Genomic DNA, 26,380 nt, shown 5'->3' with positions numbered 1-26,380 from the left:
GTATGTGGAATTCTTGGCTGAAAAAAAAGGGTGGGGGTAGGGGTGGGGGTGGGGGGCTCCTGGTTGGCTCAGTCGGTTATGCGTCCGACTTCGGCTCAGGTCATGATCTTATGGTTTGTGAGTTCAGCCCGCGTCAGGCGCTGCGCTGACTGCTGGGAGTCTGGAGCCTGCTTCAGATTTCGTGTCTCATTCTCTCTCTACCCCTCCCCCACTTGTGCTCTGTCTTTCTCTGTCTCTCAAAAATAAACAAGTGTAAAAAAAATTTTTTTTTTTAAAAAGTGAGGAGGCAGGGGTGGCTAGGTGGTTAGACTTCTGTGACCATTATGACCATTATCCTTTTAAAAGTATATGTATAGAATAGACGAGAAACACGAAGTCATCTGATACCTTGTCGGGATAGTAAGTTCACAGCTCAGGTTACAATAGTAAGGTTATAGACTTTCTTCTACCTGTTTGTTGCTTTCATGTGTTGGCAAAGAATAAAAACTGTTAAGGGATCTCTTCGTGAACCGGAAAAACAAAAGCGGTTCATCCCGCAGCCACAAAGGGCCACATCACTCACTGTCCCTTCTCTGAGTGGCTCTGTACTCCCGAGGTAAGCCTTCTCTCCAGTTGGCGCAGTTTTCAAGATGTTTTCTAACAGCCTGCTTGGGTTTGCTCTGTCCAGAAGCGCCCGAGGCTGTACCCACTGCCCAAAGGGTGAAGTGTGACCGGCTGACCCACCGCTGGTACAGATGCAGCCCTTAGAGATGTAAGAAAGTTCCTTGCTCCTCATCTAGGGTTAACCCGCAGCCGGACCAAACCACCAGGGACGCCCTCTGCTCTGCACCCACCCAGAGTATGAAGGAAAATCTCTGAGTTAAAAGTTTGCCTTTCTTACTGGAAGAATTTTTATTAGGCCAAAGCGTTGACAAGTTTGTCCTTCCCAGAATCTGCTAACACCCTCCCTCCGTTCCCTTCAATTTTTAGCACTTTTCCCCTCCTTGGTTTTGGAGGGGAGGAAAAACTATCTTGAACAAGCAGAAAGTTTTATCCAAGGTGTTTGGCAATGACTCCGTGTGCTGGGAAAGATTTATGTCTCCGTTCTCTGGCACCGCCTAGTGTGAGCTCACTTAAAACAACTGAATAAATGAGTTCACTTTATCCTGTCAAAATGGAACCGAGGGCGGCATGGTACCCAGCTGGGGTCCACGGGGACCCTGAGGCAACGTTCATGTCTCAGTCACTTGTGCTGAGCTCAGCCATTTTTATGTCTGTCTGAGATCATTAAAACGAGGAGGGCAAGGAGCAGAAAGCCCCGTGGAATGAATGGTGTGATGGAAACACCACTTGAAGCCTACAGGGCTCAGCCCTAAGCCTGCATTTAGAGGTTCACTTAAAAGGCTGCCCCTCTACCAGTTAGCAGCCCTTCGGATAGTTGGTTTGACCTGGGCTCCTTGAAGGGGCTCCTGCAGAGAAGTTTCTTCATGTGATGGTCATAAGACTTTTTGTCTCCCTTTCCCGTTAAGCCTTATTTTGTCATCCCTATGGCCCTCCTACCATTAAGACTGGGCCCATTGAGACAAGGCCTTATTGCTCTAGGAAAGGATCATGGATTCTGTCCCGGATGGATTGTCTGGGCCTCCTCAGTTCCATCCCTATACATGGGTTGGGGCTCAGGATGCTTTTTAACTCAAGGTAGCTGCGCCGGAAGGGAAAGAGCACTGCTTAGTCCCGAGCAGAAGGTAGCTGGCGAGCTGGAGGGCCCAGGCTCACCCATCTGGAAAGCGGCTGCACGACCCTTCCCTCTGCTAGGATTTGTTCCTCCTTCCGGAGTCCTTGGGCTTCAGCCAGAGGGAAGGGTGGCTTTTGTCTTAGGGTGGGGGACTTGGGACTGTTTCTGACAATTTCTTAGCATTTAAAGGTGACAGAGTGTGTCCCCTAGACTGTAAGCAGCCTAAGGGTGGGGATTATGCCTTCTCCCAAAGGAAGAGAGGTAGAGAGATGGAGGGAGGGAGGGAGGGAGGGAGGGATGGAGAGAGGGAGGGAGGGAGGGAGGAAGTAGACCCTCACAAGGCCTGGGAAACTCTCGTAAGAACTTAATGCCCTTTTATAAATGTGGAAGCTGAGAGATTGTGTTTACATATGTAAATACATCCTTATATCACTTTATTTTTGTTTAAAATGTAACTAGTTTGGGGGCGCCTGGGAAGCACAGTTGGTTAAGCATCCGACTTCAGCTCAGGCCATGATCTTGTGGCTCATGAGTTCGAGCCCCGCATCAGGCTCTGTGCTGACAGCTCGGAGCCTGGAGCCTGCTTTGGATTCTCCCTCTCTTTCTGCACCACCCCCACTCACACTTTGTCTCTCTTGCTCTCAAGAATAAATAGACATACAATTTTTTGTTTTTAATGTAACTAGTTTGATGTGCACTGGTTATATTTTTTCAACATGCCTTAAAGCACAAATATAGATAAGATAAAAATTGTCATCTGTGTATCACCTTGGATGTTGCCCCAAGTGCTCCCATCCCACAAGGGCAGTGGCTGTCACAGTGTGGTCCCCAGGCTGGCAGCATCAGCATCACCTGAGAAGGCCTCAGAAATGCAAATTCTCAGGCTCTACCATAGACCTCCTGAATCAGAAGCTCTGGGAATGGGGCTCAACAGGCTCTTTTCTCAAACCTTCCAGGTGATTCCCACACTTGCTGAAGTTTGGTAACCACTGCCCTGGAGAGTCGGACCACTGAGGAGTACCTCCTGGTTGTGTCTCCTCTGCCCCTCCTGGACTCGGTGTCCTCATGAACACAGCACATGAAAGCCCTGGGTAAAGTACCATGTAAATTTTAACTCACACCCAGCCTTTCACAGCTTAGTTAAGAAAGACAAGAAATGTGATGTGAAAGAACATTTGCATCGAGGAAGACACCTTGAAACTTACATGTAAGAGTGCAGAGAACCAATGCTGGCTCATTTCTCTCTGAATCCTTTAGTCAGAATTCAGGACTGATGAGGAGAACTTAGGAAAGCAGCTAGCTCCCCATTGTTTAGAGCAGCCCTGTCCAATAGAACTTTCTGCAATGATGGACATGTTCAATATCTACGTTGTGCTGGGAGACAATCCTCCAGGGGTCTTTTGCATTTCTGCACATCTTTCAAGGAGAGACACTGACTACCTTTTTCTGGACAATTTTCAAGGACATTTGTGTAGCCAATAGTCTTGGAAGGCAGACATAATGTCTTCCTCCAGAGCCAAAAAACACAGCCTGCTTCCTGCCCATTATAAAAGATTCAGGTTCCCTAAATTGGGGTTTCCTCTCTTGTATTGGAACCCACTGCATGTATAGGAATCATCTGGCCCTCCTCATGTTACTCTTTGAGAATTGGAGCTCAGGAAACTGGAGCAAGAAAATGCTGATACTCTGGCTACTGATATTGCTATAAATAATAAAGTCCGTTGTCTCAGACCCGGGAGTCTCATGTCTTCTGCTAGCATTCGTGAAACTAGCAGATTAATTTGTTAGCTTGCAACTAGAGGAAAATATGAGATTCTTCACGTTCCTCAACGTATTGTCCAAAACACGTGGCTATTGAGCACTCAAAATGTGGCTAGTATGACTAAGAAACTGCATTTTTAGTTTAAACGAATTTTCCCTAGTTTTAGTGAAGTATAATTGACAAATAAGATTGTATATATTTACAGTGCACAATGTAATGATCTGATACAAGTATACATTGTGAGATATTTACCACAATCCAATTTATTTACATATCCATCATCTCACATAGTTAGCTTTTTTCTTTTTTTGGTTAGAACTCTTAAGAATTACTCTCAGCAAATTTCAAGCACATAGTACAGTATTATTAACCATAGTCAGCATGTTGTACATGAGATCCTCAGAACATATTCATCTTGTAACCGAAAGTTTGAACACTTTGATCAACATCTCCCCATTTCCCTCACTTTCCAGCCCCTGGCAACTACCATTCTACTATGTTTCTGTGAGTTTGACTTTTTTCCCCTTTTTTTAGATTCCACATATAAGATTCCATATATGCCATATGGAATACGTCGTCCTCTGGCTTATTTCATTTAGCATAATGTCCTCTAGGTTCATCCGTGTTGTCATAAATGGCTGGATTTACTTTTTTAGGGTTGAGACATATTCCATTGGATATATTTTGTAAAAGTTTATTTATTTATTTTTGAGGGAGAGAGTGTGTGTGTGGGGGGGGAGGGGCACAGAGAGAGGGAGAGAGAGAATCCAAAGCAGGATCCTCGCTGTCAGCGCAGAGCCCGACGCGGGGCTCCATCTCATGAACTGAATAAATGAGTTCATGAACTGTGAGATCATGACCTGAGCCGAAATCAAGTCAGACACTTAATGGACCGAGCCACCCAGGAGCCCCTCCATCGTATATGGTAGACACTTAGGATGTTCCCATATCTCAGTGATTGTGAATAATGCTGCAATAAACATGAGGTTGCAGATATATCGCCAAGGTACTGATTTCACTTTCTTTGGATATGTATCCAGATGTGAGGTTTATTTTTAAATAGCCACATGTGGCTAGGGACTATCATATTGGACCACAGAGCTCAGAATGTTCAAGCATCAACGAGCAGGACCAGGTAGAGGGATTTTTCCACATTGAGAGGGAGTTGACACTTAGATGATCTCTAAGGTATTTTCAATATTTGAGTGTTAATGATTCTGCAGCTCTAGGAGGAGTGGAATTGTGAAGAGGTGCCTTTTCTTTTTTATTATGTCTGGAGGGGTTTCCTGGCACAGCTCAGAGATCAAAGGCAAGAGGAATTGGGACTGAGTTTGGAGCTTGGGGATGGGGAGATATTCTTGCTATAGGAAATGTCTTTTGGAAGAGGCTTGGATGCAAGAGAGAGAGAGAGAGAGAGAGAGAGAGAGAGAGAGAGAAGATATGGCCAGAGAAGACAAGCAGACCGGTGACCCTTAAAGAATTTACCCGGCTCTGCCCTCCCCTTCTGCCGTCAGCCTGAGAATATCCCCCGTCCACCCCTGGTTGGTCGGAGACTCCTTTGGGCCCTTTTCAGCTCCCCAGGCACCTGCCCCCTTACCTCCTGGCTCAGAACAATCTCCTCTTTGATTGCTGGCTCAGGCCCTGCTGACAGGTCAGGTCATATGTACCTAATCAGGAGGAGCTGGGGCCTGAGGGATGATAAACAGGGCTTCTCATTTCAATAAAGTTTGTGCAGAATATTGGAAACAGCTGTGGGCCTTGGCTGGTGGTGCCAGAGCCCGTGGGGGCCTGGTGTTTGTGGGAGGAAGGTTGAAATCGGGAAACATAGGGGCGGGAGTTGAAAGGGTGCTTTGCCACCCAAAGGCAGAGAAAGCCAGTGAGCCTAGTTCAATTGCCAGCTCCTGCTGGAATCCCAGGCTTTGTGGAGCGTGGAGAGCACTCTGGAATCAGAGGACTGAGGTCATAGCCAGGCAGGTCTGGATTACCCTGGAGGTCTTTACTTACATTTATGTAAATATGTCGTTTATTTTACAAATTCTACATAGATTTCTCCGCAAGCTGCTTTTCTCACCTAACATCGCAAAAATCCCTCTAAATGTATTCTTTTTCTTAAATTGTGGTAAAGATATAAAATGTACCACCTTAATCATTTTTAAGGGTACAGTTCACTGATGCTAAGAATATTCACACTGTCGTGCAGCCAGCCTCCACAAATTTTTCACCTTGCAAAATTGAAACTCTGTGCCCATGAAACACCAACTCCCCATTCCCCCCTCACCCGAGCTCCTGGCGACCACTTTTCTTTCCGTTTCTCCGAGTCTGACTATGTTAGAGGTATGGAAAGTAGAATCATACAGCATTTGTCTTTTTGTAATTTACTCTTTTTAATAGTTGCAGAACATTACGGTATATGGACCTATGTGTATCATTCAACGATTACCAGTACTGTACTTTTGTCGCTGCAAAAAAAAAAAAAAAAGCTTTGCAATTTTTTAACGCATATCCTTTGCTGGAGTTTGCTGCCTTTCTCTTTCTTGTTTCTTCCTTTCCTTCCTTCTTTCCTTCTTTCCTTCCTTCTTTCCTTCTTTCCTCCCTTCATTTCTTTCTTTCTTTCTTCCCTCGCTCCCTCCTTTCTTCCTTCCTTCCTTCCTTTTCTTCATTCATTTTCTGTAGGATAAATGACCAGAAATGACATGTCGTGACATATGAAATAACCCATAACTGGGTCAAAGAGATGCCTGTTTAAAAAAAATTTTTTTAATGTTTGTTTATTTTTGAGAGAGAGAGATATGAGTGCGAACAGGGAGGGGCAGAGAGAGAGAGGGAGACACAGAATCCGAAGCAGGCTCCAGGCTCCGAGCTGTCAGCACAGAGCCCGACGTGGGGCTCAAACCCATAAACCGAGAGATCATGACCTGAGCTGAAGTTGGACGCTTAAATGACCGAACCACCCAGGCGCCCCAAGAGATGCATATTTTTAGCTTTCATACATGTTACTAGATCCCTTTCTCAGAAATCTGGGTAACTCCCATCTCCACACCTGGGACTGCGAGTTGCTTCCCCCACATCTCCTCCAGCGCTGGCTCTCCTCACTCTAAGGTTTGCCATTCTGACAAAGGAAAAGTGAAGTCGTGCTTTTAAAATGTGTACTTCTTGGGGCACCTGGGTGGCTGGCTCAGTCGGTTGAGCGTCCGACTTCAGCTCAGGTCATGACCTTGCAGTTCCTGAGTTCTAGCCCCGTGTCGGGCTCTGTGCTGACGGCTCGGAGCCTGGAGCCTGCTTCCAATTCTGTGTCTCCCTCTCTGTCTGCCATTCCCCTGCTCACACTCTGTCTCTCTCTCTCTCAAGAATAATAAACATTAAAAACAATTTTTTTATGTAATAAAAATAAAATGTGCGTTTCTCTATTAGTGAGGTTAAGCATCTTTCCCTGAATGCACTGACCATCTCTGATACAAATACAAATGTATTCGTATGTTTTGTCCATTTTCCTGCTGGCCTATTTCTCTTCCTCATTTTGCCTCAGAGCTCTTTGCCACAGATGTCAAACCTCTATAGGTAGTAGATGTTGAAATTTTGTCTCCAGTCTGTAATGTCTTTTGTCTCTGTATATGTGATCTTTTATCCTTTGAAAATTAAAAAAAAAAAAAATGTATGTCTACCTTTTCCCCTCTAGCTTCTGGATTTTCCATTTTGTTTGGAAAAATCTCCTTATGGGCACTTGGGTGGCTCAGTCGGTTGAGCGTCCTACTTCGGCCCAGGTCATGATGTCGCGGTCCGTGAGTTTGAGCCCCGCGGTCAGGCCCTGTGCTGACAGCTCGAGCCTGGAGCCTGCTTCGGATTCTGTGCCTCCCTCTCTCTCTGCCCCAACCCACTCGCATTCTGTCTCTGTCTCTCTCAAAAATTAATAAACATTAAAAATAAATAAATAAAAAAAAATCTCTTCAAACCATAGATTGTATGAATATTCTTCTAATGTTTTCCTCGTTAAATTGTTTTAAGCAGTGTTTAAAACTGTTTTAAATAGTTCCTCATGAAATTGTTTAAATGTGAAAAACAGCATATAAGTGGTTTGAAATGTTTAAATTTAAATACATTTAAATCTTTCACCTATTTGAAATTTAGTTTTAATAACACGTGAGGTAGAGAGACAAACCTTATTCTGTTTTTCTCAAAGAGCCAGTGGGGCCTACGCAATCGATCAAATAAACTATCCTTCTCTCCACTGGTTTAAAATACCACTTTTATTGTGTATTATCCATACGTACTGGGGTGTATTTCTGGACTTGGTTCTATTTCTGTCCCATGAATCTGTTTATCTTGTCCTTTCGCCTTACCATATGATTTGGTCAAAGTGATTTGTAGTCCATTTTCATAGGCCCCTCTTACCTAAATATTTCTTCATTACTGTTGTTTTCATCATTACGGTTATACAAATTCCTTGCAGCTGTAGAGCCTGGGAACGTCGGGAACTTTTCAAGACAAGCCAGAGTAAGTCCGGGAAGGCCTGCCCATGTGCACTCTCAGGAATCAACCACAGCAGAGGCCAGACGATATTAGATCTCCCGTGTGCTCGGCACTGCTCTTTTCAGTAAAGCCAGGGCTGGAAGACCAGAACTTCCCCACCTTGCGGTGACGAATACTTGAAATTTCTGGCTTCTCAGCCCCAGCCCCGTCCTCTGTACACTGCTTTGAGAAGGTGGCCTCGGGCCCTGTGAGTCCCGTCTCTGCTTGGCCAGCTGTTCCCTGTTGGATCCTTGTGACCAGAGCCACTAGAGGGGAGGCTGCAGGCTGGAGGAGGAAGGGTGACCGCCTGCCTTCCCGTTTGTGTCCGTGTGTTCCCTGCAAGAGGCACCCCAACCTTCCCCCCTCACCCCGCAGCAGGCCCATCCCGGAGCAGCAGCTGAATCCAGCTTGCCATGTCTCTAGGACTTCAAGCTTCACCATACGCTACGCACCCCACACGCCAGCTCCAGAGACCCGGCCCTCACAGGCAGGTGCCTCTTCCTCAGAGGTCTGGGTGCAAGCCCAGGGGTCCGTCCTTCCTTCCTTCCTTCCGGCTGAGAGCCTCCTCCCCAGGGCTCTGGGTCCCTCCTCAAAATGTCTAAGGGTTAGCGATTGCAGCCTTTTCCTCTGGTTTCCCCAGCCCAGGTGGTGGCAGGCCCTCCGGCCACTGCCGAGACCTCCGTGACACCTGAACAGTTCTCTTGTCGCCCTTTTGTTACCTCGTGAGCAGCGTTATGTCTAGTTATCAATTCTTTATCCTTTTTTCAACTCACTTGTGTGGTTTTGGTCTCCTGATGAGCCCCCGCCTGACGCAGGTAATGGGGGAGCGGAGTTTTCTGGGGGCTGAGGGCTGCTTCTCTTGGTCACCCTGCAGAGAGCTCTCCTCCCCCCTCCATTCCCAGAATTATTTGGCTGCTGGTTGTCAAGGAGACGACTGACAATTTCCAGTTGCCAAGACTCCCCCAGGAGTTCTACGGAGACATTCTGGAAACTCCCTACCCCTTCCTGCTCCCCAGCCAGGGAACTTGGAGAGTCTAGCCAGGTTGGGGGGGTGGGTGGGGGTGGAGGGCAGGGCATGGGACGGGGTGTGGGGAGCAGACCAGGCCTGCAGATAGAAAGAGAGACAAGTGGTTTCCTTGGGCCCTGGCTTCGTCCACAGACCTCAAGTGCCTGGCCCGCTTCCCCAGCCTGGTCCCGACAGATACCCACTGGTCCAGACAAGGCTGAGTTCTCCGGTCGGGCCCTCAGCCACAGACACCTGTTCTCACGCCGCCACTCCAGGCATGGTGGGAGCCCCATTGCCAGCTGCAGCAGGGAAGTGCCCAGAACCTTTCCCGGGGAAGAGCCTCAGCCATTCCTAAGTTCCTGTCACTGAAGCGGGGAGCAGCACACATTGGCACCCAGTGTCACGCCCTGGCTCCAGTCTGTTTCATAATAATAACAGAGGCAACATAATAATAATAATAATAATAGCAGTGAGGTGGGTGTGGACCTCACTGCATTAAAATCAAATAAAGTTGCCTCCATTACCGGGGCCCCTTCCCCCTTCCCCCCAGAGCCCCACCAAGATCTGCGAGGCTTACAAGGTACCGAATATAGGGAGACGCTTATAACCCTGGGTCCATCATGGTTGCTACTGACCTTCCCATTGGCCAACCCTTCATGGGACTTTCCATTTCTCTGCCCTTTATGGGTCAGGGGCCTGGCCTTTGGAGGTTCATCCTCTCTTGGAGACCCAGTGACCTCTGATCCATCCCCAAACTCAAGGAAGTCTCCTTAACTGCCACCAGAGGCACTCTCCTTTCTCCTCCTTACCACTTCCACAGAGAACACCTAACACAACTTTTCAGTGACTCCGTGCTTCCAAAAGAAAATAAAAAATGCTGACTCTGATGTCAAGTAGGTTTTGCGTCTGCCCTATAAAAATCCTTATGGCAAGGTAGAACTAAAGACCTGCTTTATTTTTGCAGAAAAATAAACTGAAGACATCATTCCATCTCATCCCTGAATGTCTTAGCATTCATCTAAGAAAAGTAGGAACATTGCCTTCCATAATCACAAAACTATTATCTCACAAAACCGAATTAACAACATTTTTCTTGTGGCGTATGCTGAAGAATCAGCCTCGTGTACGGAAAAGGACTGAGCTCTGGGGCGGGGAAGTAACATGCTTGGTGTCACTCTGCCAGAGGGCCACAGAGCCGGGATCTGAACACCCGCCTGGTTCCAAGCTCCTCTCTGTCCACACCCCCGTGCGTTTGCACAGCGGTTCCTGCTTCTCGCCGTCCTCTCCGACGCACCCGCTCCTCCAGCTCTTATGACAACCCTGAGAAGCCGCTGGGCCGGCACGACAACCCCATTTTTAACTGATGAGGAAACAGAGGCCCAGAGAGACAGAGTATCCCACCCACAGTGGCGTGGGAGGGCTGGCTGTGAAAGCCTCCGGGAACGGTACAGCCGATGGAAGGAGGGCTGGCTACCAGGCATAGCTGGCACGGGGAACAGGCCTGCCTCCCGTCCCCCAAAGGGGGCACTAGCCACCATAGTCACACCTCAGCTTAGTCCTCCCCTGCCCTCCTCTCCTGATCCGTTGGTCTCCCTTTCCTCACCCCTCTATCTAGGGCCTCGTTCATTTCCTCTCCGGTCTCCAAAGGGCAATTAAGAAAGTGACTAAGCGGTGACCCCTGCAGGGCCCTCTGTCCCTCTTGCCCTCCCCCTCCTCCTCTCAGCCAGGAACACAGCGGGAGCCACCACCACTGCGGAGCCTCTGGCCCATTTCCTCTCCAGCCCTCAGCTCATCTCCTGCTGGGGTCCCCGAGGGCCTATGGCTGGCCTCTGACAAGGCGCACATGGACACATGTGGAAAAGCCATTTTTTTTTTCCAGGAGCATCTGCTTCCTCTGCCCCACTCCAGCTGTCCCTATCCTTCCACATTCTGTTCAGGTTTCAGAATCAGGGTTCAAAATGGTCGCAACAGCCTGGAGAAGTCTGACGTGCCGCTGCCCACAGTGAGGCAGAAGTTTCCCAGAAAGTGAGGCAGCGGCCAGGAACCGCGAGCGCTCATTTTGCCCGGACCACTACTTTGGCCACAGACCCCGGGGAGCCCCATGGAGCCACCATTTCCTCTCAGAATACTGAGTTCCGTCCAGGCTTCCTCCTGGGCCTAGGTGAGGACCCAAGAACACAGAAATAAATGTTAGCTGGATGGATCAGCAAAACTGTAACACAGTTTGTAACCGAGAGGGATTTTGAGTCTTCTTGTCAGAGAGAAAAGGAACCCAGCAGTTCCACGGGCTTCTGGCCAGCCCTGAGGGGACCGTCTCAGGTGGGGACAAACTGGAAAGTGCTCAAAGGTCATGGAGCGACAAGGAGAATGGGGGATCGATTCATCGGGGGAAAAAAGTAGAGGGAATCTGAGCCCATTGGTAAAATGTGGATAGCAGTACTATCTCATGGAGTGTTGGAAACACCCAGCCCATGCAGCACATTCCTGGCGATAAATGGTATTATTATTTAGGTAGAGAATACAAGGACTGGACATGCTGTTTTCAAATTCTGAATGACTTTCATTTGGAAGAGGGATAGGAGTAATTTTGCAAAGTTTCGGGGGAAGAGCTCAACCCTGACAATAGCAGAGTCAGGAAGGCAGATTCTAGTTCACCCGAAACAGAAAGAGGGCAAGAATGAACGTTTATTGAGTGTATACTATGTGCTAGGGGCTTACAAGGTGCTTGGTATGTGTGGTCGCATCTTATCTGTCCAATAACTTGAAAAAGTAGTCATTATCATGGTCATTTTAAAGATGAGGACAAGGAAGTTCAGGGTATGTTGCTTGCCCGGGGTCATATAGCTACTGCAATGCCCATCCAAAGTTGGCCAATAGAAGGGGCTGAAGGGCCATCTCTCCAGAAGGCTACTGGAGGCCTCCTCTGCCATAAGGTGGGTCTCACTGACCCATTCAGAGCCCTCAGCCCTGGTTCTCCAAAATTTCAGCTCAAACAAGTCAAGAGTCTGGATCCCCAAGTCCATCCTTGTTACCTTCTGAGTTGAGCCAAGAGAACACTCCTGAGTTGGCCCCTCATCGCTCCTGTCTCTAGACCACCCCCTCCTCCTCCCTCCAGGATCTCCCAAAGCAACGACGCAGGTGCTGATGTGAGCCCTTGGGACCCAGGAAGGTTGTCGATGGAAGCCCCACAGTGAGGGGCCCTGCAAAGGACCTGGGCAGGAGGGGAGGATGCGAAGCAGGCACCGAAACACGGGGAGCCTACAGCCTCACCTGCCCCAGAGCCTGGGTACTGAGCATGCCCAGAGCAAAGCACAGTACCAGGTTACCCTGGCTTGGCTGATGCTCTTTGGGAAAGAGGGGAAGAGAGACAGGAAGGTGCCCTGCCATTGGTAGCACGATGCCTAGCACTTAGTAGATGTTCAAGAAATGTTTGTTGAATTAATTGTTGACTTTCTTCAGTTCAAGGGGCATAAATAATTTTAATAGACAGACGCTATATATGCATAAGACCATTTATTTTTCTCAAGGAAACAATTATATAAATGAAACTGAGGCTCAGAGGGGTTAGTTACATGCCAAGATTACACGATAATGAAGAGGCAAAGCTGTATTCTGACCACTGCACTTTGTTGTCTCTCAAAAGCCTCTCCTGGCCCCTGTGCTCCCATAGCATCCGAAACAGGAGCCCTAGACCTGCTCGCTCATTCTGGTCATGCCTCCTCTTCCCTTCCAGACAGGACTGTAGCTCTGCCCTGGGTGGGTGGGTGGGGGCTGGGGGCGGTCAATTTTTAGGTATCAACTTCACAGAGCCACGGTGTGACAGATATTTGATCAAACATTATTCAGTGTGTGTCTGTGAGGGTGTTTTCTGGATGCGATTCACATTTGAATGAGTGGACTGAGTCAAGCAGATTGCCCCCCAACCCCACCATGTGGGTGGGCCTCATCCAATCAGTTGAAAGCCTGGGTGGAACACAAAGGTGGACCTTCCCCCCAAATAAGAGAGAACTCTTCCTGTCTGACTGCTTTGAGGTGGGACATCAATCTTCTTCTGCCCTTGGACTTGGACTGAAGCATCAGCCTTTCTTGGGTCTCGAGCTTTCCAGTCTTCAAACTGGAACTCACACCATAGGCTCTCCTGGGCCTCCAGCTTGCTGACTACAGATCTGGGGAGTTGTCCACCCCCGTAATCATGTGAGCTAACTTCTTAAAAGAAATCTCTTTCTTGGGGCACCTGGGTGGCTCAGTTGGTTAAGCACCGGACTTCAGCTCAGTCATGATCTCACGGTTTGTGGGTTCGAGCCCCACATTGGGCTCTGTGCTGACAGCTCAGAGCCTGGAGCCTGCTTCGGATTCTGTGTCTCCCTCTCTCTCTGCCCCTCTCCCCCACTTGCACTCTGTTTCTCTCTCAAAAATAAATAAACATTAAAAAAAAAAAGAAATCTCTTTATAGACACACACATCCTATTGGTTCTGTTTCTCTGGAGAATCCTAATACACCTTCTTCCCTGACTCTCCCTTCCAGAATCTCCCTCACTAAGGAGGCAGAGTGGGTTGGGGAGCACTGCCCACATCTTCTGTGATCTTTTTTTCTTTAATTTTATTTTTTATTTTTTAAAATTTATATCCAAATTAGCATATAGTGCAACAATGATTTCAGGAGTAGATTCCTTAGTGCCCCTTACCCATTTAGCCCATCCCCCCCTCCCACAACCCCTCCCGTAACCCTCAGTTTGTTCTCCAGATTTATGAGTCTCTTCTGTTTTGTCCCCCTCACTGCTTTTATATTATTTTTGTTTCCCTTACGTTCATCTGTTTTGTCTCTTAAAGTCCTCATATGAGTGAAGTCATATGATTTTTGTCTTTCTCTGACTAATTTCACTTAGCATAATACCAGTTCCATCCAGTTCTATCCACATAGTTGCAAATGGCAAGATTTCATTCTTTTTGATTGCCGAGTAATACTCCATTGTATATATAAACCACATCTTCTTTATCCATTCATCCATTGATGGACATTTGGGCTCTTTCCATACTTTGGCCATTGTTGACAGTGCTGCTATAAACACTGGGGTGCATGTGTCCCTTTGAAACAGCACACCTGTATCCCATGGATAAATGCCTAGTAGTGCAATTGCTGGGTCGTAAGGTAGTTCTATTTTTAGTTTTTTGAGGAACCTCCATACTGTTTTGCAGAGTAGCTGCACCAGCTTGCATTCCCAACATCTTCTGTGACCTTGATGGCTCTGGGTGAGAAAAGGCTGGCCGCAGGGGCCAATTCCACACGCAGAAGAGGAACTTCTGGCTAACTTCAAGGCCAGCACAAATTCTTGCTGCAAGATCAAATATCCTTTAAGGTTTCCTGATTCACTCTGTCTGGATGCTCATGTTTTCTCTAAAGACAGGGCCTGTGGCCATCTTGAGGCGGACAGCAATGCCAGATCCCAAAGAATTTCTTTTGCTCCCAAAGGAACATTAAGATATTCCCAGTTTGGGGGGGGTGGTGGTCAAGAGGAGTGAGCCATACGGACTCGTCAGTAGTGTCAGGAAAACATGCCGTCCCTGCTTTGTGGGAGCCCGACTCCCAGGGACCCTCTGTCATTCTGTTCAAAGCCCAGTTAGGAGGGAATAGAGGCTCATGACCCAAAGGAGGGCATGGAAGGACCTTGGCCATGACTGAATGAAAGTGGGACAGGGGTCTGTCCACTAGCCTGGGGCAAGTGAGAAGCTGAGAGTGCCCCGGTGAGCACCTTGGAGCCCAGGAGGAGCCTGTGGGGCACTCAGCTCTGACGGCTTCTGTCCCAGCCGAGCCCTGATGAACCTGACACCAGATACCCCATCCCACTGGGGTCCGGGAATCTCACCCTATCCCTCACCCTGCACCAGAAGACCGAAAACTGACCTCATGTCAGGCTGTCTGGCAGAGACAGCTATGCAACAGGAAAGCCGGTCCGTGCTTCATAGATCAGATCCAGCTGGGAGCGTGAAGGACAGCACCAACTACACGCTGGGCGCCTGACCCAAGTATTTGAGTGCCTGTGTACGTGGATAGTTTGATGAACTGTAACCCCCACCCAAGTCAAGAAATAGGAATTTACTAGCACCCGAGAAGCCCCCCCGTATGTGAATATAAGGTTTTTATCTGATATTCACAATAGCCTTAGAAAAAAGGTGTTATCCCACTTTATCTGCGAAGAAACTAAAGCTCAGAGAGGTTCAGAAATTTCCAGAAGTGTCATAGCTCAACAGTCAAACCCGAACTCTGGCGTTGTGTTGGACTCCTGAGCTCCTTCCAGCCCTCTACCAGCTTCTCCCAACAAAACAGGAGGAAAACACAAGGGGGGACAAAAAGCATTCAATGACGTGTTTTGATGTCCTTGTCCCTGAGGTCCGGAGGGCTGCATACGGGGGGCTTGTGCCTGGCAGGTGCTTGCACTTGATGTGGTTGGGCTGTTTTCAACTTTATGCTCAGCGACTCTCTAACGTTATACTCTCATTGAAATGGAAATGCCAGGGGAGCTCAGGGCTGTCCCCGAGGTGTGTGCCCCAGCTAGGTCTTGCCCTCCCATCTCTGCATTATGGATGGAGTGAATCATCTGGTAAATAATTCACTTGTCATTGGGACAGTGAGGGTAACAGGAGAGCGGGATGGTGGTGTCGGAAGGCTGAGGTTGGCCACCCGAGCCAGACCCCCAATCTTTCCAGGGCTGGGCTTTGCTCTGGAGAGAGAGCTCCCGAGAGTCAGGCAGGAGCCCCGCATGGACAGCCACCCAGGGAGATGAGACCATGGTGCGTCAGAGGGCTCTGCACAAACCACTCAGTCTCCTGCTGCTGACACCCCTCTGCCTTCTGCATCGAGGGGCCTCGGGTGAGTGATACTCAGACCACCCCTCACGGGGGCCCATTCCCCCCTCACATCCTATTACTTCTTCCTTTTCTTCTTTGGGATCCCCCTTTTACACTTTTGTGGCCATTCTGCCAAGTCCATCCACTTTGTTCATCTGCTAGGCCTTAACCAGCTCTCCCTGAGCGACCGCTATGTGCCAGGAGTGGGGGAGGCAGGGCCGGAACACCTTCAGAAGTCTGGGGTTATCCTGAGGGCCACTGTCGGGTTGTAAGCATGGAGCGACATGGTCAGATCTGGGCTTCCAAATGTTCCCCCCGCCCCCCGCTTTATTTTTTAATTTTTTAAATGTTTGTTTATTTTTGAGAGAGACAGATCATGAGCTGGGAGGGGCAGAGAGAGGGGGAGTCACAGGATCCAAAGCAGGCTCCAGGCTCTGAGCTGTCAGCAGAGAGCCGGATGCGAGTCTCGAACTCACAGACCACGAGACCGTGACCTGAGCCAGACGCTTAACTAACTGAGCCACCCAGGCACACCCCCCCCCCCCCAAACATTCCCTTCAAGACAGATGGTTTCCTGGGAGCTGAGAGCATCTGGAGATAGGCTAGGTGAGAGACGCTGGTAGCTGGGGCCACAGCAGTGTCCACAGGGTTGGGAAGAACCAGTTTCTGGGTTGTTTTGCTTCTTGCTCAAGTGAAGAGCAGAATTTGGCCCTTGATCCCTTCCCTCCAGCTCCGTGCCTGTCTTCTCTTCTGGCTGGAGAAGTTGGCAGCTGTGGAAAGAGTCTGAGATTGGGAGCCAGGCTCCAATCCCAGCTCTACCACCTGCCATGTGTTTTTAGACCGTGATTTCGTGCTTCAGAGTCTCAGGGGATGCTATTATCGTTACAGTCAAGGTCAGCAGGTATTCTGTGCCTTGCTTGTCTTCTGAGGTGCTATCATCATCCACACGTGCCAAAGCCCAGCACAGTATCATTATTTGGCCACAGGAGACAGGAGAACATGGTCCTCAGGCAGATGCTGGGGCTCTGTACTAGGTCCTGAGCAGAAAAAAAACACCCGTTGACAGCCTTACTCTGTGATGGCTGTTTAATGTCAGACTCCCCGATAGACTGAAAGATCCATGAGAACCGGGTTGGGGTGGCTCATCTGTCCTTGTAACCCTGGTGCCTGGTACAGAGCAGGTACTCTGTAATTAGCAGTTGATGCATACGTGCTGGATGGGCTGATGGCAGGCTGGGGTCATCTTCCCTTTGCTGTAGTGGGTCTGGAATCCCCCTGGAATCTTTACACAGAGACCCCCACAGCCTCGATTACCAGTGGCCGTGTAGATCTCCCATCTCGGGCTGATCATCAGACTGACTTCTAGATGTTTGTTAAAAATACAGATTCCTGGGCCCTGATGCCTGGGGATTCTGAGTCGGTGGTCTGAGATGAGGCCCAGGAATATGTATTTTTATCAGTCTTCCACAGTGGTCTGCCGGCACCTGGGGATGGGAACCTCAGCTCCAGTCTGTTCCCTGATCTCAGGCAAGGACTCCCCCAGGCTGCCTGCTCTGGCACGGCCAGACAGGAAACTCCAAAGCTCCCTCAGACACTGTCACTTCCCCACTAACTCCAAGGAGGAGAAGGACGAAGGGCCCGAGGAGGGGAGGAAGGAGAGCCCAGCACAGCCCAGATGTCCTGAATTCCCACTCTGTCCGTAGGGCAGCCCCACTTGACACGCAGAGCCCCTGACGAGGAGGCCACAGCCATTCAAGGAGTGCGGGGCGGCTCTGTGGAGCTGGCCTGTGGCTCTGGGCCTGCCCCCCTGGTGGTCTTCTGGAGCTTCACTCCCCTGGGCTCGCTGATTCCCCGACCTGTGGCTGTCACCAATGGAGCAGAGTCCAAGGTGGAGGCCGGGGCCTCCGCGCTGGGGGCCGTGAGTCTTTGGAACAGCAGCCTGGTGCTTCAGGAGCTGCGGGAGGGCGCCCGTGGCCACTTCCTGTGCCAGGCCCTGCACGCGGCCGGTGGCCAGCTCCACACCACCTACTCCTACCTCACTCTGGCCGTGCTGGGTGAGGAGTCTAGCTGGGACGGGTGACCTGGGTTGCTCTGCATGCTTTTTAGCCTCTATTTGCATCTGCTTCTCATTGCATTGGGGCGGGCCCAGGTTCCACCGGTCCTTGCCTCCGGGGGGGCGAGAAAACCTGGGGTCCTAGGAAAGGGATGGTCAGGGCCCCATGGGCAGGCCAACCCCCAGCCAGCAAGGGCTGAGCCGTGAGACACAGCCAGGCATGGCCTGGGTCTGTGATAACAAACACAAGGCCTCTCCTTCCCCTGGCCAGTGCCCGTATCAAAGCCTCAGGTGAGACTGAGTGACCCATCCCCAGTGGAGGGGACCTCCGTGGTGGCCACATGTGCAGTACGGGAGGGCACAGAGCCTGTGACTTTTGCCTGGAGACATCAGGCACCTCGAGGCCCTGAGGAGGACCTGGTGGAGGTCACAGGGCAACTGCTTCAGCTGGACCCAGTCAACAGGACGCACCTGGGCTGGTACGCGTGCAGTGCCCGCAACGCCGTCAACCGGCTGAGCAGTGATGGAAACTTCCTCGATGTCGTCTGTGAGTCAGATCGGTGGGGGGAGGGTGGGCACGTGGTCTGCACTCTGCACTCTGCCTCCTGCCACACCTCAGGGCCATCAGGAGGGCCAGGAGGCAAGAACATCAGGGCACTGGGCCCGCTGGTACAAAATACAGGTCTAGGACAGGGGTTTTAACCTTTTCAAGCTCATGGGCCCCCTTCCCAGGAAAATGGGCGTACGTTCAGAGTCACAATTTTACGCATATTTACGGTAAAGGGGATGGCCCACAGAGCCTGCCTCTGGGCTGAACCTGAAGGTCTCTCGGGACCAACTGAACCCTGAGGAAACAGGGAGGAGGGACACAATAGGGAGAGAGGGCAGCAAGTTGGTCCAAATTGGTCCAAGTTGGACCAAGTCAAAGGCCAACGGTCCCAGTCCCAAGAAGCTCCTCCATCCTGGGCAAACTGGGAAGGTTGGCACCCCCCTCCTGCCTAGCCAACTCTTGTCGTACCCCAAACTCAGTCCCTCAGGGAAGCCTCCCACAGCCTAGGGTGATTGCCTCCACGGACCCTGAACACCTACACTGGATGGTGCCTATGGCCCGCAGACTCTGAGCTCCTCGGGGGCCTAGCCCAGTGGTTGACATAGTAGGTCCATAGTACGAGCTTTTTGGTGAGTTCGGTGACGATTACATGAGTGAGTCAGGAGTTCGGAGACGATTACATGAAGACTGGAGAGATGTGACGCGTCTTCCTTGTCCCCCAGATGGTCCAGACAATCCTGTGATCACGGTGGAGCCACTGGGCTTGACCGAGGAGGGTTTCTGGGCCGGCGAGGGGGAAGAGGTGACCCTGAGCTGCCGGGCTGCATCCAACCCCCCTTGTCACTACGTGTGGCTCCGCGACCACACTCAGGTCCAAGTGGGGCCCGCCTACACCATCGCCAGCGCCAGCCGCGCCCACACAGGCCTGTACACCTGCCTGGCCCACAACAGCCGCCTGGACACCCACAGCCAGACCACCGTCAGGCTCACCATCTACTGTGAGTGTGGGGGAAGGGGCCGCTCAAAGCCAGGACCACCACAGCCCTGTGTTCTGGCAGACTCCAGGCGCCCTGTGGAAAGCGGTGTAGACGTTGTAGGGGAGGGAGGTGTGGGAGTCAGGAGGTGGAGAGCAGGGGGACAGGCTGAGAAAGCTGTGGGAAGGGACAGGGAGAGAGGAAGCCCCTGACCCTATGTCAACCTCATCCCCAAGTGATTCTTCCCACAGCCTTGGGGACTGAACTGAGGCACAGAGAAGGGTAGAGAAATGACCGTGAGGCAAAGCACCCAGTGGCAAAGAAGAGGCAATGGGGAAACTTCCCCGCTGGGGGCTTCCACGGGCCTCTGGGATTCCTCAGGGGCTCTGAACTCCCGCTCACCCCGTCAGCTCTTGCCCCTGACCTGAGAGCTCAGCTCTTTGCTCTCCAGCCCCTCAGAGAAATCGAGTCGTTTCCCTCCCACCCACTTCTCGCTCCTTCTCCTACCCTTGACCCTGTGGCCTCCGGGCCTCTAAACTGGGCCCGGGGGCCACGGTGCCCTGGCAGCGGAGTCTGTCCAGCCCCATCCTCACCCACTTCTCTGCCCAGATCCCCCTGAGGGGCAGCCCTCCTGTTCTGCGCTTCCCACCCTTGGGGCTGTGACCTTGGTCTGCGCCTGGCAGGGGGGGCTTCCAGCTGCCCGGCTGCGGTGGGAAGGGCCCTGGGGAACTGGCCCTGCTGCTCTCAGCAATATCACCTGGAGTCGTGGCACCACCCAGCTCCCTAACGGCGGCGTTTTCACCTGTGCCGGCGAGCACCCAGCCCTGGCGCTGCCCGCCCTCTGCAGGATCACGCTGTGTGAGTGGACATAGGACACAGCAGGGCTCGGGTGTTCCAGGCAGAGGCGTGGGTGGGAGCCAGGGGAGAGCCTTAGAGGAGCCCTGGGACCTGGGATGCGGCTCCAGATCGCAAACTCCAAGACTTGCCATGTAGCAAGGAGGTGGGCAGCACTCAGCTCTGACTCTCGCTTCCAACCTCCTCTCCACTCCAGCCGGGCGTCCAGCCACACTGCCCTGTCCTCCGCAGTTTGGGCTTGGAGCCCTGTGACGCCTTCCTGTCTCCCAGCCTCCAGGGTCAGCAGGCTGTCATTGACCTTACACTATACTTCTACCGCCCTATTGCATGTTGGCCTTCAAATGTGCCTTTAGCTTTCTCTCCGCTTTGGAGATTTTTACCCACCCCCCAAGACCAAGTTCAGATGCCATCCTGTCTTCAAAGTGCTTCTCCCTAAAGCCCCACAAAGTTTGTCTTTCTACCTGTACTCTAGCATTCATCAAATTACATTGTCATTGTTTGCTTGGTGTCTGTTCTCACTATTTCTCTGGTACATGGCCAGCTCTCAATAATGATGAATGAATGAACGAGTTACTGAGTCAATGGAGGAATGAGTGAGTGAGCAATAAATGAAGGAAGGGGGGGTGGGGTGGAGTAGGCCTACCAAGCCCTTCCTCCTCCTGTAGGGCCAGGCTGAGCCATTATTCCCTATCCAGGGGAACCCCTCCGGAGCCCCACCTGCTGGACCACAGCCACAGTTGGAGACCAGTTCATCATGCTGAGCTGTGAGTGGCCTGGAGGCGAGCCCCGTGCCATGCTGAGCTGGCTGGATGGACAGCAGCAACCCCTGGGCACCACTAGCCCCTCACTGGCCATCCACCTCCTGCATACCCAGGACGATCTGGCTGGCCGAGAGTTCACCTGCAGGGGCAGTCACCCACTCAGGGTCCCTGACCCCCACTGCCGGCTCCTGCTGGGTGAGTAGGGGCTGGTGGCTTGGTTCTGGGGCTGAGGTGGGAGAGCAGCCCTTTGGAATTGTGATGAGGGCCTCTGGGGGGGGTGTCTGCGCTGGATGCAAAGTGAGTCAGGAGACTGAGTCACCTCACCTCCCAGAACTCAAGTTGTTTCGATCCATAAAGTCAGGGGGTTTGGTCTGGGTCTGTGTTGCCCAATAAAAATAGGTGAGCCGTATATATAATTTAAAATTTTACATTTAAAAAAAGTACAAAGAAATAAGAGAAACATTTTATGGAACTCAATATATTCAACATATTATTACTTCGATGTTTAATAATAAACAATTATGAATGAGGTATCTTATTCTACTGTCCTCAAAATCCAGTGTATTTACTTACAACCCATCTCAGTGTGGTCTGGCCCCCTTTCAAGTGTGCAACAGTCCCGTGTGACCAGGGGCTACCGCTATTGGGCAGCACCCTGTCTAGCCGGTGAGGGAATTCTGTCTCCCTCATTTGCATCAATTTGCATGAGGGAGTCTGTCTCCTTCATTTGCCTGAGGGATTCTGCCTCCCTCATTTGCATCAATTTGCATGAGAGGTGCCTGATTATATTCCTGCCTTGCATTAGTGTTTCAGGTGTCAGAGGTCTCTCTCTTCCTCTCTCACTGCTTCTATTTGTTTTGGTCTGGTTTCCTTCTCTGTCCTCATCTGGCCCTCCCAGTCCTTTTTATTGCCAACTCCGCGAAAAAGAGTTAAATACTGAAGTGAAAAATGTGAGAAAACACACAGTCTCACATAGCAGTTCGCACAAAATGATTTACATCTTGGTCTCCAGGGGTTTGGTGACAGCCTCCCTGGGCTCTCAGAAGGCCCTCATCTGGGAATATTTCCCTCCCTTATTACTCAGTCTTGGGGTTGGAAATTCTATCCTAGGAGATTCACTGACACCTGAAACTCTGGGTCTTTAGGACTCAGTCCAGAAAAAGCATCTGCTCTGGGCCCAGCCCAGTGCCCTGGGGGTGGGAGCTGGTGGGCTATTTAGGGAGGTATTAGGAGGTCCCATGCCAGGTACTAGGAGGGAGCTGGTTAACACAGGGGTGAATAAGGCAGGGGCCCCACCTATAGGAGCTGAGACTAGAGTTGGGGCCTGAAGGCACACTGCTATTGTCAAGAAATCTGGAACCAGATTGTGGTAGGACTCTGGCATAGAACGGGATCCTGGAAGAAGCAGCAGCCTGGCCCGAGACAAGCTTCACTACCAACTCCACTGGCCCCGTCTCTCCTCCGTTTCCCCTCCCTATCCCCTCCACTGCTGGACTACCCCCAAGCCTTCCCACTAGCCCAGGCACGGGGCACACCTTCCAGCCTTACCCTCTCCGTCCCTGCAGAAGCCCCACAGGTGGCAGTGGCTAAGCCCCAGGTGTCCGTGCTGGAAGGGGGAGAGGCCTGGTTGGGGTGTGCCCTCCTGGGGGGCACGCCACCTGTCCAGCTCCTCTGGCTGGGACCCCAGCGACAGCAAGTGGAAGCTGGCCCTTCTGGATTCATGCTGCACCCTGAGGGGGCCCAGCTCCACCTTAGCATCCGGGAGGCTGACCCAGCACGCCACAGGGGCGCCTACCAGTGCGTGGCTCGCAACGCCTTAGGGAACAGCAGTCGGAGCGTCCTGTTGGAGGTCCTGAGTGAGTGAGGGGTAGTGGGTGTTTGCGTGGCGAGGGGCATGGGGAAACCTCTAGCCGTAACCCTGCAGGTGGAAAGACGCAGGAATCCTCTGCTCCAAAATTAAAAAAAAAAAAAAAATGTTTTTAATGTTCATTTTTTAGAGGGGGGGGAAGGGGCAGAAAGAGAGGGAGACAGAATCTGAAGGAGGCTCTAGGCTCTGAGCTGTCAGCACAGAGCCTGACGTGGGGCTTGAACTCACAAATCGCGAGATCCTGACCTGAGCCGACGTCGGATGCCCAACCGACTGAGCCACCCAGGTGCCCCCTTGGCTCCAAAATTTAGACCCGTTAACTCCTCAGGCACAGACAGGCCCTCAAAAGCGCAAACCCAGACGGGCTTATGTTGAACATGAACCTGATGAACCTGATGCACTCTTGAATAAAGGCCAGCAGCACTCCATGCTGTCAGAATAACGTCCTCAGTTTGTAGGTGACGACACTAGGGCACCATAGACTGAAATTACACAGGACTGATCAGGTCTACAGACCTCAGTGTGGTGCCGCACTCCTGGCTCTCTCTCAACAACATTGGAATCAATTTGGGGGTGCAAGCACACCGACATATGTGGTTATAGGTGTGCAGGTGCCGTATGTGTCCCCGCCCTCACCCCCAGGATACCCAGCTCCTCCCAACGTCACCATCAGCCGCCTGACGTACGGGAGACACCGGAGGGAGGTGCAGCTGCAGTGGGCCGTCCAAGGCCCTGGGAACCTGACGGGCTTCCTGGTGCAGCGGAGGGCCAGTGTCCCGAGCCCAGGAGCTGGGGCTTGGGAGACAGCAGCCAGTGACATTGAGCCAGAGAGCAGGGGCCGGAGGCTGGGGGGCTTGGACCCAGGTGTCCGTTATGCCTTCCGCGTCCTGGCTCTGAATCACCACACGGCTGGACATCCCTCTGAGGTGAAGATACCAGGTGCCGGGGCTAGGGCCATGGAGGGACTCACCTTTTCTCCACCAAACCGAGCCCTGCTTCATTTTCGTCCTCACGGGGCCTCCCCTGCTCCTTTCCTCCGCCTCCCTCCCACTTGAAGTCCTGTCTCCTGGTCTCTTTCCTCTTCTCCACCCTCCCCTGCGGTAGTCACGGCCGTCTTTCCCGTCCCTCCCTGGGAGGCTCCGGAGGCCCCGGGCCTAGGGGTAGGAGCCACAGTTCAGCTTGAATCCGGAGAAATAGGGAAGGGGGAGGCACAGGATGCCGGTGATTCGAGAAGGGTAGGGGCCCAACTCTGTGCCTCAGTCTCACCTCCCGGGGCACAGGTGGGCTCTCAGCTTCTTGCTGCTCTGTCTCCCTCCCGGAAACTCCCTTTTTTCCTGGTGTCCTTCCCTTCGGCCCCAAGCTCCAAGATAACTGGCCTGTGGCCTTCAGTGCCACAAATGGGGGACTTGGCTGGGGACTCGAAAGCAGGCAGAGCACCTCTTTCCTTGGGAAAGGCCTGACTCACAGATTCTCTGGGTCAAGTCTTGCTCTTGATTGCTCACCGCAGGGCATTGCCTGCATGCCGCCCCCTAAGCCATTGTCACGTTTCAGTAGTGGCACCAAAGCCATGTAACCAGCGCTCTCCCCTCCCAGCGGATCCACCCTTCAGCGCCTATCCAGCAGTGCTGGGTGCAGCGGGCACAGGAGTGGTGGTGGCAACGGTGGCCTCTCTATTGGTGTTCCAGTATGCTGCCCGGCACCCGGGGACCGTCCCCTGTGAGTGGAAGGCTGAAGGGCGGGGTTGCTTGAGTCCATAGGTGGCCAGGTCTAGACCTATCCAAGGAGAGACGCAGACTTGCCCTGGGCAGAGTCTAGGCTCTTCCTTAACTGTAACTTCTCCTCAATGCTAGTGGTTCATCCGGGCTCCAACCCCAGCCATCTGAGGCCATCCCCATCTATGCTCCCGAGTCTCTAGTACAGGGCCGACGAAGGAAGGGAGGGCTACTCTCCAGGGACCTGTGGTGGATTGCTCAAGTTAACACCCCTTCTTCTTTTCTTTTCTTCCTACAGGCCTTGGTCGGTTGCTTGTTCCCATGTGAGTGTAGAACCCTTGTCCTTCTGGGTGGGGCCGGGGGGGGGGCAGTTGTGCGTCGGGATTTTCCTCTAATTGGAAAGGAAGGCTGGGGAACTGAGGCTGTCACTGACTTCACTCTCGCACTTCACCCTCAGGGAGCAAAGTCATCAATATAGGGAGTCGAGGGAAGGCCTTGAGGAACAGGCAGGTAAGCATGCTTCCGTCCCAAGGACCACTCATGTGTAAGGACAGCAGTCCTGAGTTTCATGCATGAGGCTCAGTCTCTTGTCCTGCGAACAGGCAGGGATGCCCCCGAGGCATCGGTCTCCTCTGCTTGTGTCTGTCCTTGGTAGGCATTGAACCCCCACCCGCCACCCCAGGTGTGGAGCCTGTGCAAGAAGCCACGGATGCTCCAGTTAACGTCACCATCACTGTGACTGCAACCCCATGAGGCCCCAAGAGTTAGGTGCAAATACGCACAGGGACAGGTGGGAGTGGAAAGATCCCTCATTGTAGTCGGCCCTAGAGCCAAGAAAGGGAAGACCCCAGCTGCCCCACCCCCTTGAACACCCAGCCTTCACAACCAGGACAAGGCTGCCATGCCTCCGGAGGACCTGCTTCCAAGAGGAGTCCTGGCCCAGCTTGTGGAACCCGGAGGTGGAAGGATGAGGAAGACCCACAACTGGAGAAGAGACCAGGCGGGTGTCCGAGGGCCGGGGAGAAGGATGGTTCTGGGGACGGTGCCTGGCGCTCTGCCGAGCAAGCCAGCTGCTGGCGCACGAAGCCTGTGAACCGAGAAACTGCTAAATAAATCGTACGTGATGCTCTCACCGGTGGAGGCTTATTTCAGTTGCAACTCCCACAGGGAGAGGCCGGCCCCAGCTTCAGCCGGGTTCTCCTACTGGCGGGGAAGCTAGGAGATGGGAAGCAAGACCTGTAGGCAGGCGTGTGCTGCCTTCATCCAATTGTAGCAAGGAAGGTGCCCTTCTGGGAGTTCCTTACTTTCCAGATCTCAAATTCCTCCCCCAGGAACGCAAACTTCGGTTATGGGACCAGCTTAATCAGAGGGGTAGTGGAGCCACGTGCCAATGCCAGGGTCTTTGTCCGTCTCCGACCTTTGGTGCAGGAGTGTCGCGGAGTCTGCAGTGGTCACAGGGACACACAGTCGCTAGACTCCGGGAGTCTGTGCCGACACGACAGAGCAGAGGTATTCCAGATGCGGCTTCTTGCCACCAGGCCCGGGGGATGCTGGCTGACAGGGGACCTTCCAGAGTCGTACCCTGTCAGCTGCCAGCATGACTCACTGGCTCCAGCGTGCGTGTGCGTGTGTCTGAAATCTGGGGGAAACACAAACGAATGCTTGTTCAACTGGGCTACAAGAGTCAGGAGTCAGAGCTGCCTCCGCAGGGGACTCGGATGAGAAGAAACAGCAAGAGAGCCAAGGGATGATCTTGCCAGGAATAAGGAAAGTG

The 26,380-nt window shown here is 51.9% G+C and overlaps 1 protein-coding gene across 1 annotated transcript; it reads left to right on the top strand.

Annotated features, from left to right (window-relative positions):
* The first annotated feature begins 15,658 nt into the window (after nt 1–15,658).
* On the top strand, nt 15,659–25,896 carry VSIG10L2 (V-set and immunoglobulin domain containing 10 like 2). The gene is made up of 12 exons (XM_027036871.2): nt 15,659–15,856; nt 17,538–17,888; nt 18,159–18,434; nt 19,160–19,435; nt 20,021–20,269; nt 20,962–21,222; nt 22,593–22,883; nt 23,537–23,833; nt 24,488–24,610; nt 24,905–24,929; nt 25,064–25,116; nt 25,262–25,896. The coding sequence occupies exons 1-12, from the start codon at nt 15,775–15,777 to the stop codon at nt 25,357–25,359; spliced, it is 2,382 nt and encodes a 793-aa protein (XP_026892672.2). The 5' UTR covers nt 15,659–15,774; the 3' UTR covers nt 25,360–25,896.
* Nucleotides 25,897–26,380: the final 484 nt, after the last annotated feature.

The sequence above is a fragment of the Acinonyx jubatus genome, chromosome D1 (genome assembly GCF_027475565.1).
Source record: "Acinonyx jubatus isolate Ajub_Pintada_27869175 chromosome D1, VMU_Ajub_asm_v1.0, whole genome shotgun sequence".
NCBI classification, from domain to species: Eukaryota; Metazoa; Chordata; class Mammalia; order Carnivora; family Felidae; genus Acinonyx; species Acinonyx jubatus.
This window is presented reverse-complemented; position numbering and strand designations above follow the sequence as displayed.